Source organism: Struthio camelus, chromosome 3 (assembly GCF_040807025.1).
Source record: "Struthio camelus isolate bStrCam1 chromosome 3, bStrCam1.hap1, whole genome shotgun sequence".
Lineage (NCBI taxonomy): Eukaryota > Metazoa > Chordata > Aves > Struthioniformes > Struthionidae > Struthio > Struthio camelus.
Genome location: NC_090944.1, coordinates 633,292 through 644,590, shown reverse-complemented (window position 1 = coordinate 644,590; position 11,299 = coordinate 633,292). Strand labels below are relative to the sequence as shown.

General features: G+C 44.6%; 1 protein-coding gene across 1 annotated transcript in view; it reads left to right on the top strand.

Annotated features, from left to right (window-relative positions):
• Positions 1-131: 131 nt before the first annotated feature.
• NRBP1 (nuclear receptor binding protein 1) overlaps positions 132-11,299 on the top strand; it is a 38,892-nt gene continuing 27,724 nt past the window's right edge. Inside the window, exons 1-2 of the mRNA XM_068936555.1 lie at positions 132-256; positions 450-672. Of these exons, the coding sequence (XP_068792656.1) occupies positions 466-672 (207 nt within the window). The 5' untranslated portion in view covers positions 132-256; positions 450-465. The remainder of the gene's footprint in view (positions 257-449; positions 673-11,299) is intronic.

Here is an 11,299-nt window from a genome sequence, read left to right as displayed (position 1 = left end):
GGGGGCGAGCGCCCGAGCCCCCTCACAGACTGCGCGCGCGCGCGCGCGCGGGCGCCCCTAGCCCCCTTATATAGCCGGAGCGCCGCCCACCGGCCAATCCGCGGAGGGTGACGGCGCGCGCCGGCGCTCTCATTGGGCGGCGGGAGCGCCGCCCCGTCCCGCCCGGCGCGTTACGCAGCGCGGCGGTTGGAGGCGGCGCGGCCCCGTCGGCGGAGTCGCGACGCGCTCGGGGACCGGGAGGCGCCGGGTGAGCCCGGTGAGTGCGCGCCGCCGCCGCCGCCGCCCCCCGCCGCCACCCCTACCGGGCGCCCGGCCCGCGCCGCCGGCTCGGCTCGGCTCGGCGCCGCCAGCAGGCCCGAGGCGCGGCCCGCGGCTGACAGGCCCGGCGCGGCCTCGCGGCCCGCCCCGCCTCGCCTCGCCTCCCCTCACGGCCCCGCGTCCGCCCGCAGGGTGCGCGACCGCAGCATGTCGGAGGGCGAGTCCAAGCAAGCGCCCAGCGGCGGCTCCGACTCGAAGCCGGAGTCGGCGTCGTCCGGCCCGGGGATGACCTCGGTGTCTCCGCCGGTGACTTCCGCGGCGCCGCCGGAGGAGGAGGAGGAGGAGGAGAGCGAGGACGAGTCCGAGATCCTCGAGGAGTCTCCGTGCGGCCGCTGGCAGAAGCGGCGCGAGGAGGTGAGCGCCTGGACCGGGCCTCGGTGCGCGGCGGAGCCGGGCCGCGGCGGGGGGGGCCAGCGCGGTCCCGTCGCGCCCTGCCCGCTCTGCTCCCGCCCCCGGGCCGCCGCGGCCAGCGGCCGTCGCGCTCCCGGGGCAGCGGGGGGAGTCCTTCACCTGCCGCCTGCGGCCTCTGGAGCGCTGCCCGCTTGCTTCCCCGCGCACGCATCGCGCTGGGGGCTCCTCTGTGCAGGTGGTGTCAGGGCCTGCTGTGGCCGCTGCGTGGCAAAGGGGTACCTGCAGCCGTCCTGTCTGCCTTTCGTTGGATCTTTTGCTCTGGGAGTAAGCTGGAGCAATGCCTTCACAGTTCTTGGTGTTCGCTCAGGAGCGTGAAAGGAACAGTACCGGATATGGAGGCTTCCAGTTGCCCGGTCTTGTCTGGTCTTGAATTATGCCTTGATTTTGCTTTGCTTTGAAGTCTTCAGTTAAGATAATGCGTGGCCTGTTTATGCGGACTTGGTTCTTGGGTTGTTTGCCTTGCACCTACTTCTCAGTGCGTGCATCAGAATTCTCCCATATGAAGATGCAAGCAGATTAGATCTTATTCTGGAGCCCTTTCTTTGACACGGTTCATTGTGTGCTGTTTATCTTATTGGAGGATGTCTCCATGGACTGGTTTGCGCTTCAGGTTGGCTCAGTGAAACCTGCTCTGGTTGAGCAAGCTGTATAGCTGTGGTAGTGGCTGAAAGACAGAAAATGTGAACTCCAGTGCTGCCCCATAAATGTTAACGTATTCTTTCTTAGCCAGGTCAGGATTTAACATATAATTTCATGACCATCTTACGTATCCACGTAGACATGTGGTAGCTGAAACTCTGTTGATGGTGAAAGAGTCATTTTCTCTCGTGTAAGTTAGGAGGTCAAAATAAGGTCAACAGTTCCCCACAGTTACTTGCTTGAAACCTGTCTTTTGTTGACACAAGCCAAAATTGTAGCAAGGTATAGTAAGAATGTACTTTTTCTGGTGAAGCTACAGTTTGGATTGTGGTGAGGAGGGTAACTGTATGGAGCTTTAATTCTATCCTTCAGAATATATTCTCTATGATAATCTGAAACTATGAATAGGAGGTGCTTTTTCCTATGATCTGTGCTGAATCAGCACACCGGAGAGGCTCAGGGAATGAAGCAGAAGTTCAGTGTGTATAGTTTTTTCAGTGTGTTTTATTTACTGCAGATCCCTTTGACACAGAAAGATTTATTTCCTTCCAGGCTTTTCTGTACTGTCCTAGATAAAATGTAAAGTTTGGTAGGCGTCAGTATTTTCTTTGTATTTCGGTTCCCTCATATGCAGACAAATTAGGGCCCAAACTCAAGAAGTTCCCTAAAATTTTGGCATGGCTAAATTGCTGTCTTTTAGCTAGGAACTAGAGGGTCTGGTTGGTTTGAATGCACCTCTGTAGGTTAGATGAATGAGCTTTGCTCCACCTTGCAGACAGACAAATGACAGCAGAATGACTCTTGAAGGTTGCAAAACAAATTATTGACTAACTTGGAGTAAACTTGGGTCCTCTAATGCCCAACACATCATCTGTCCAGGTTGTACGGCCTTCCTTCAGGAAATGTTGAGCATTTATGGGTCGGATTGATATTGGCTATAGTTGCTTGTATGTGGGCCTTATATCTCTTAGGTAGCCTTCCAGTGATCATGCAGTTAAATTCTGTCTTGTTCCTTAATTTTGCACGTAAACTTGTGGTTTGGTTAAACCAGAGCTTGTGGAATAGCATTCAGTTACCTTAACCATATTACCTACCTTATATGTTTTGCTGTCTTCAGCTTTTGGATCAGTCTTCACCCTGGAATAAAGTCTTCCACTTCAGCTGTTCCAGCATGAGGTTTATTCTGGAGTAACAGTTTTACTTTTTGAGCATCTTAATGCACCAGAGTAAAAGTAGCTTTTGTACTAGAGCAGTGTCTTCATAAAGTGCTATTAATGTGATAGGTCAGTCAGCGCTGGTTATTCCAGTCAGTGTATCCATATAGACGAGCTCTTATTCACTCGCTACCCCTTTGGCAGTGAGGAGGTGTTACTCTACGAAAAAGGAATGTTGCTTCCCTCCTTCCCCCCCCCCCCCCCATTGCGCAATCCTGATTCTTCCTCTTAGCACTATCTTCTTTGGATGCTGAGTTATAATATCCTCTTATAACATCTTCTTTGGATGCCTTTGAAGCAACGTAATGAGATAATCTGGGGAGAAGACAGCACGTGTGCCCACAGAGAAGAGCTAAGGTTGTACGCACAGTATGCAGTCTGATGTTTTCAAAAGTTTAGGTTCTTTACTTCTCAGCTTGGGTAGCACACTTTGTGTGTTTGTATATGTAATTCCTTAAGCATTGGTGTGTGGTGGGGGGCTTTGTTTTGTTTTTTTGTTTGCTTTTGTTTCTTTTTTTGAAATTACTCTTTGTAATGATCTTCCTAGAATACAGGTGTAGTGGCTGTATAGACAGGAGCCCTATAAATCTGAGGGAAAAGGTATCGCTGGGATCCACACGTAGAACAGCAAAGTGCAAGCGCTCAGGTTATTTACCTTAAAACTTTAGTAGATTCCAGTAGAATAAACTGCAGTGTGATTCCTGAGCACCTCTGCATCTTGTGAGGAAGCTTTCTTTGCACAATAGCAAGCATTTTAAAAAGCAGTGAATGTATGGAATACATTTTTGTAATGATGATGCACCACTGTGGTTGTCTTACCTAAAGAGCTGGGAAAAAGCACATAAGACAAGGAAACTGATTCGGGCAAACTGACAAGGCAAATGATTGTTACTCTTAAGGACTTGAGCCTCTTCCCAGAGTGATACCTCCTCTAGCCAATGAAATGTGGGATAAAAGCATTACATCATTAGCGCAAACTCTCATAGGTTTAGGCTGCTTGTGAGCCTAAACTACAACACTGTTACCTAGCAACTTCTTAGAGGTTTTATTTCAGAATTCTTTGGTTGAGAACTGCTTCGGTAGATTTTTAACTCTTAGTGGTGGCCTATTCTCCATACTGGGTGTAGGGTTAGATGTGTGTGGTCCCAGTGGGAAGGATCCTTTGTGTTAACAAAGTAGTCAAGCATAAGTTATTAGAATGCTGCCTCTCCTATCCTGGACTCCTTCCCAGATCTCCCTTTATTCATTCTGTCTTTGTTTAGTTACAGTGATCTAAATCACATGGGGGTTCAGCAACCTTAACTGATGCCCAGGTTTTCTGGTACGTTTGGTTTTAGCTAGCACATTAAGCTTAGTGTACTTGATTTGTGTCCAGAAAAAGTTAGCAATTCAGCATAGGCTAACTTGGGGGGGGGGGAAAAAAGAGAAGAAATTGTTTCAATTATTAGCGCAATCAAGTTAGCAGGATTGCAAGGTCCAGTTAGAATGTAGCCGGATGTGGGTTACTCAGTCATATTTTAGCTACAGCAGCCCAATGTAAAATATGCCAGCTAATATAACTTCAAGTCTGCTTGAAATTCAAATGCAGGCAAGGGTTGTATTGAGTTGATTGACTGCAGTTTTCTCCTAGAGACAGTGAACATCTGTAGCGTGAAGTGTATAATTGCCATGAAGGTTCAGGGTATTCTTCTAAAATTAAGTGGCTTTGTGAAGTTCTGTAACTAAGATGCTATTGTAACTAGATAAAGGATTAAGCATCTATACTTTCCCAAAAGTTCATCTCTTTATGGCGTGTTTTATGGATAGTGGTGTGGTCATGCTCTGATTAAACCTTAAGGGTGAAGTTGCTGCCAAGGTGAGATGGGGGGGGGGAGAAGGGGAGGGACATGGCTTGTCCAATAGAGTACTTATTTTCTGTTGTTTGGACAATTTTATACAAGAGAAGACTTTGGCATCACTCTCCTCTTTCTTGCAATGTGTAACCCCTGTTGGCATTTTCAGGTAACTCTCCCATCCTTAGGCACTGCAGGGACCAATAAATATTTGCTGTGGTGTATATATCACAAGCATGGGTCTCCTGGTGTGTTGCAAATTGTATTGCTTCCATACCTGAGCTGAACCCTTCTTCACAACTGTAACCAATTCCCCTGATTGCTCCCCTGACATATGCAAGGGTGATGTGTGCCCTTTAACCTCTGCAAGGGGCAGAAGATAAACTTGTAAGAGGGTGGATCCCATCTCACGGTGGAAAGGTGTAGCGAAGATACCTACAGCTTGAGGTTAGCGGAATCACAGGAGGGAGAGACTGAGGCTGATAGGCCCTTCAGGCCTTGGCTCTCCAAACTTGTGCCTGCCTTCGTCCTTCAGTCAGCATGCATACATTTTTCTTAATTTGAAGATGCTTGGACAACTTGTCTGCTGTGTTTAGACTACGCCTCCTAGGAATAGAAATGGGTTGTAGTAACGCACTTGCAATTCATTTTTAGACTTGTGCCGGTGGCAGGTATTAAACCTGAAATGCCTGCTAGGCCTTGGACTTGATGCCTGTTCTCTGCGAGAGCTGCACAAATCCAAAAGAATAGTGTCACAAATATAATTGTAGGAAAACTTATGTTCTCCTGCAGCAGAATCTTCTTTTTGTGAATTTTCAGCCCAGTATTACTGTGTGGGGCTTGGTGAGCCCATGTTAGTGGGAAGGACTCAACCATTTGCAGACTTAGATGGTCCTATAGCTTGTCATCTGCTTAATAGCTACCTACTGACCAGATTTCTTTCTATGCCTTTTGTGGATAGGAAAACACTATGTGATTGCACAAGCCAAGACTTTGTATTAAATAATTTGTTGACATCAAAGGTCAATTGTTTGTCTGAAAAGCTGCTTTTGTCAGTCTTGGCTGCTAAGGTTAAGAATTTGTGGTGGTTGATTGGGAAGCTCAGAGGGATTAATCAAACTGTTTTAATTTCTCCTTCAGTGTTTAAGGGGTTGTGTTTAAAAGCTGTGGGGTGCTTCACAAGCAGGCTTGATGCTGTGTAACTTTGAGATGACAAGAAATGAGTATAATGAGGTAATTTCTTCATAACTCGCTTAATAAATGGCCTGTTTAATGCTATTGAATGAACTTCTTAACTAGTAGCAGATTGTGGATACATAGCCTTGGGAGCAAGCTGTTTCCCTTTCAGATATGTATGTGAGCATGCCTGTGATAGTTAATAGAGCAAATGACTGTGCAGTAAGTCCAGTATGCTAGACTTACCCTTCTGCAGGCTCCTTGTGAGGCATGTTCTATTGCAGTACAGCTTTCCCCAAATGCTTCTTCATTCCGTGACACAGAAGACTCTGCAGGGATGAGTGAAGCCTGGCACTTAAAGGAGGAAAGAGAATGGGAGAAATAGTACTGGTCTCTGCTGAAATACCTTTGCCCTTTCTTCAAATGTATGCTAAACTGCTCAAGACTAGCAGGAAAACCTTGTATCGTTTGTGCAGTCCTGCTTGTGTTTGGTCCTTTGATTGGAAATTTGCCCAGGTGACTTGCTCCCTCCTGTGCAGATTGAAGATTTAGGGACTGCTTCTCTCCTGCAGATTCTAAAATACTGTGGTGATTTTCAGGGTGCCCGAGAGGTAATGTTTGAGCTCTTGCTAGCCATCAGTGACCTCCACTGAGAAAGAACTGACCTCATGCTTATCTAGTTTTTGTTCTGCGCTTGATGTATTATCAGTTTTTCTGCAAGCTCAGCAGCTGGAGCACTTTCCATGTGATACCCCACTTCAGTGAATGCTGAGATCCACAGGTTCTTTTTTGTGTCCTCCCTGGAGGCAAATTTGTTGTATATAAGTGCATCTGTGCATACAGTGGTTGCCATGTTCATATTTTTTTTGGCTTTCTCTCTCTGGTATTTTCTACTGTCAGGTAAACTAGATGAAATGAGCAGTCTTTTATAGGTCCCTTTCCTGTCCACATAGTTGCCTTAGTGCAGGCTAAGGGTGATAAAGTTCCATATGGACCTAGGTATCGGCTCAGGTGAAGAACTTGCATTGGAGGCAGTGTAGGTTGTGCCTGTGGGGTATGTATATACATGCTCAGTATTTGAGTCTTACTGTTTTTCATTGTATCCTGTAGCTTGGAAGTTCAGAAGGTTAATGTAGACAGCACCTCTGTCTTTACTACGCTGCCCTTAGTTTACCTCTCTCTCTCTTTTTAAGATGGTAAATATAGACCTTGCTGACATCTGGGTAGCTGGTTCCGAGGCAGTCTGATGACCTTTGATGGTGAGGTGGTTGAACATTACAGCTGAGGGGTAGTGATCAAGCTAATGTATCCCTTGATCCGTGCTGGCTTTGTGAAAGGTTACTGAAGAAGCTGTGGTTTATGAGAAGCTGGACCCAGCAAGACATGAAGTGAAATACTGGATCTACCTCATCTTTATTTTATATTTCTGTGTTGTCTTTTTGCTCCTAGTGGGAGTCTTAGTTTCTTGAATTGTTTCTCATCTGGAGCCAGTTGATGCTTTTTCTGCCTCTGGATTTACATTTTTTCAAGCAGACAAGAGTGCAGGATTCTTGGACAGAAAATACCAATGAACTAGGTGCTTGGATTCTTTGATGCTTGAGTCTAATTTCTTGGCAGCTCTTGTGACTGAAAAGAAACTTGTTGAGGCGGTAAAATATAAGCACTGGGCTTTCTCTTCCTATCACGCATCTGTGTTTCTGTATGTGGGGGAAAATGAGATAGTATTTGTTGGAAAGGTGATACTTCAGATGCTCTGAGCTTTGGATTCTGCTACTGGAGAATGGAAGGGTAGCAGAGCAAAAGCAAGCTAGTGCTAGAAGGGCTGCTAGCGTTTTGCCAGTCTTTGGCAATGGACCTGTATTTCCAGCTAGTGTAGAAAGTTAATGCCATGCTGTAGTTCTTATGATTTTACTTGACTATTGGGAATGTACTCAAAAGGGGGAGTACGTTGCAGCCTTTGTAACGTTTTTGTTAGCTCATTTGGGGGCTTTCTGGAAGGAGTGAACCCTTGAGATGGGCTTGAATAAGATGAGGGCACTGCAGGATGTAGCAGGAATTGAGCCTTTGTTCTGGGCCTGTTGTCTACAGACCCTTTATGTTCTTGCTTATTGACTGTAACAGACAGCTGGCAGCTTTCTTAGTGCCTCACCAGCCAGCATCAGTTCTCAGCCTTTATAGTGCCTCAGTGGGGGAGCAGGCACAGCCAGAGCAGCTGCCTACTTCTTTTCTAGCTTTCCTGGGTGGTTGTAAGCGCTAGCTATACTTCAGCTGTCTGTAACTGAGGTATAGAGTTTGTTTTGCATTCTTTACAGAGCTGTTCTAAAAAAGCACATTCCATGTAGCTTACTACCAGCACCAAAGCCTTCCAATTGTCAGACAGGTCTGAGGCCCAGGGGAAACCACTGCAACATCTTGGTTTCTGCAGCCCCTGTTCCATGGGGATCATATCTTACAACCAGGCTTGCATATGGGAAGGAAGTCAAACTTGATTTTTTTCAGGTTGAAATCTGTCCTTTTACTGTTGTTTGCCTTCTGATTTGAGGCATCTCAGCAGCTTCTTTGGTGTGGGGCAATTGTTGAAGTATAGCATCAAGAGCTAACAGCAGATACAGTGTCGGGCCACAGTTATGCCAGTCTGAGTTTAATGAAAGTTCCTCAAATATTGGAGAGTCATATTGGCCTTATTATATGGTATCTCCTGTCTGTGAAGTCCATCACTGAGAAAACTAGCATTATGTATCGTAGAAAGCTGTACAGGTAACATTTGATATGCGTCAGGATGCACTTACATATGTCCTCACTGTATGCACGGTAAGTAAAGGGGTAGGTGAATCTAGTGGACTGGAAGACCTGGGGAATTCTTTCCCAGCTGGGCCATTAGAGGTGAGAGGCTGCTCCCTGTCTGAGTCCAGGTCCTGCCTGTAGTGAGCCTGCATGGGAATTCCTAGTAGAGATGGGTGCTCTGTAAAGGCATGGCCAGCCACAAATAGATTAATGCAAACAGGAGCATAGTGCTTTTCAAGCATCCCACATAAAACACAGCATGAGTAGCCTGATCTTGTTTCTGAGGATCAGTGCTCAGGGAAAATCACTGTTCAGATTTCTCTGGTACTTGTCTCCCAGGTCCTCTGTATCTGCAAAATCCCGTTCCCAGACATCTTGTGCTAACTGTTTGGCTAGCCTGGCTTGAATTGCACTATCGTATCTGCGTGCTTGTGCATGTGTGCACACATGTACACACATAGAGAATATGGAGAAGAAAAGAAATGTGTAATTAAATTACTCTTTCTGGATAGAGGAAGAATATCTCATGAAGATGTGGAATATTGCTCTAGCTTTTTATCTTTTGTGTTTAGGTGGCCAAACCAGAGGTTCTGCCAGGAAGCCACTAGTCTACAAGGTGAACAGGAGAGGAATGTGGGGGAGAGGGGGGAAAAAACCCCAGGATGGTTTACTGTGGCACATTCTTGCAATAAGCAGGAGTTTAGGAAATTTCTGAGCCAGATACTGTATTTGGACTGTTGTATTTAGTAGTTACAGTAGTTACAATACATACTTCAGTTAATTGATTTAATCATGATTTGTAACCATTTTTACTTCTGGCTTCAAAAGTGTCATGTGGTAGTCAGCTTTACAGTTTAATTATGTGTATGTTGGGATCAAGTGCTTCCTCTTCTTTTTAAAATATGATGTTTAATCACTTCATTGTTTGCTTTTTAGCTCTTATATTATGAGGAAAATTAAATAATTGCATTCTATTTGTTTTCTCTGTACCGTGAGTGATTTTTATAAGCCTAATCAAGATCTGTACTCACAGCAGTATATTAAATTTTCATAGTATTTCCTATTCCTTTCATGATAACTCCTAATAGTAATCTTTTTAACACCTGCTGAAACCAAATGATGTTTTTCAGAGTTATCTCCAGTGATTTGAAGATCTCTCCACAAAGTGGAAGTAGCCAACCTAGAGTCCATCATTGTTTATCCTAAGCCTTTTTTTCCCTATTCATGGTACTTTGTATTACTAGCACTCATCTGTGCTTATCACTCATCTGGGTTCAGTATTGAGAACCTCCTGAATCTTGCAGTCAGTTTTAATTCTGACTGTCCTCATGGATATGAGCTACCTGCACTACATTTCTTGGTTTTTTCATGTTTGACAAGAGCTACGATAGTAGTACACGGGTGATAATAGTACAGTAAGTGTGAACGTATTGGTAAGTTAGTGTTGCCTTCCTGATAGATTTCTACCTGAATGTTTTTGTCAGATTTTGGTTTTGTTCTCCCTCCTTTAGTTTTTTTTTGCTATGTCTTTTTTTTCCCCTGTATCCCTTTGAGAGTTAGGGATGGGAAACGTATACACCTATAATGAATCTCACTAAACTGAACTCCCTTTCACTTTGTGGGATTGCTTGTGTACTTCCACTTGCTTGCATGCGCTCTCACTCTCGTTACTTTTTGATTTTTTTTTTTTTTCCCCCTCCTCCCTCCCCCCCACTAAATGAATGTGTACGTTTGGCCCTTTAGGCTCCTGATAAACAACTCGTGTATCTACTTCTGTTGCCCATTATTTGGAATTATGCTTGTTTCCTTGTGGGACATGAATAGCAAGCAGTACCTTGTCTGTTGAAAGCAACTTGACTCATCATGCTTTTTTTTTTTTTTTTAATAAAGACATTGGTAACCTACTGACAGGAGAGTTATATGAATTTTAAATGAAGTCTTGCCCTCAGTATGTTGTTTAACCAGAACTGTCAAAATGCTTTTGGATAGGCTGGATTGGACATTTAGGCTGCAATCTGCATAATTGTGGTATGATTAAGAATTTCCGGTTCTGATGATCGCTGATAGAATGAAACTGGGCTAGGTGAACTGCTTCCTGGCTATGACCTATGCTCTGATGCCTGCAGTTCAGTTGTATGGGGCAGTGTGAGGCAGAAATCTCTGGAAGGTGACAGGGCGCTTCCATTTAATATATCTGCTTAAAAAACATATGCGCATTTGACCTGTCTCTCAAGACAGCATCTCCCCTAAATTGTTGCATGTGAAATTAGAAGTGGAGGGAAGCTCAGACTCATGGAGGACTTCTAACTCTGTATTAGAATAGTCAAGACTTGTTGGTTCAGTTACGTACACAGCTTTACTGCTTATGTATTTTATTTTATTACTTGTCCCAGCGTGTTGCTGGCAGGAAGAACAAACTATTGTATTGATGATGGTCAGATTTTTTCATATATTTTTTGATTTGTGTATAAATTCATTTGCATAGCCATGATAGTAGATTGGTTTCCTACTTCCTTGACATTTTATATTATACTAGTGATTTTAATTTATTTTTGAATTAACACCTTTTAAGTATTTTATTAACATGAATATAATTGCAAAGATCAGTGCTACCAGCTTAATTGAAACGTGAAGTAAGCTTGCTTCTTTATTTTGTAGGTTTTTCCCCCTTTTGCCTGCAATGAACTTTATATTCTTTAATTCAACTCTAGATTAACTGCACCTTTCTGAGACAGCTGCTTTTTTCCCTGTTTTTATTGGTAAATATGTTACTTTACTTCTCATTGAACTGAGGAGAAAAGCAAATGTTTCTGTTGAGGTACTGCTAGTGTCTTCCATAGGCATATTATCCTCTGTTCTTGAGCTTTTGCAAGTTTGGCTAAGCAACGTTTTGTTCTTTTTCTCTGGCTTGAGCAAGTGGCCATG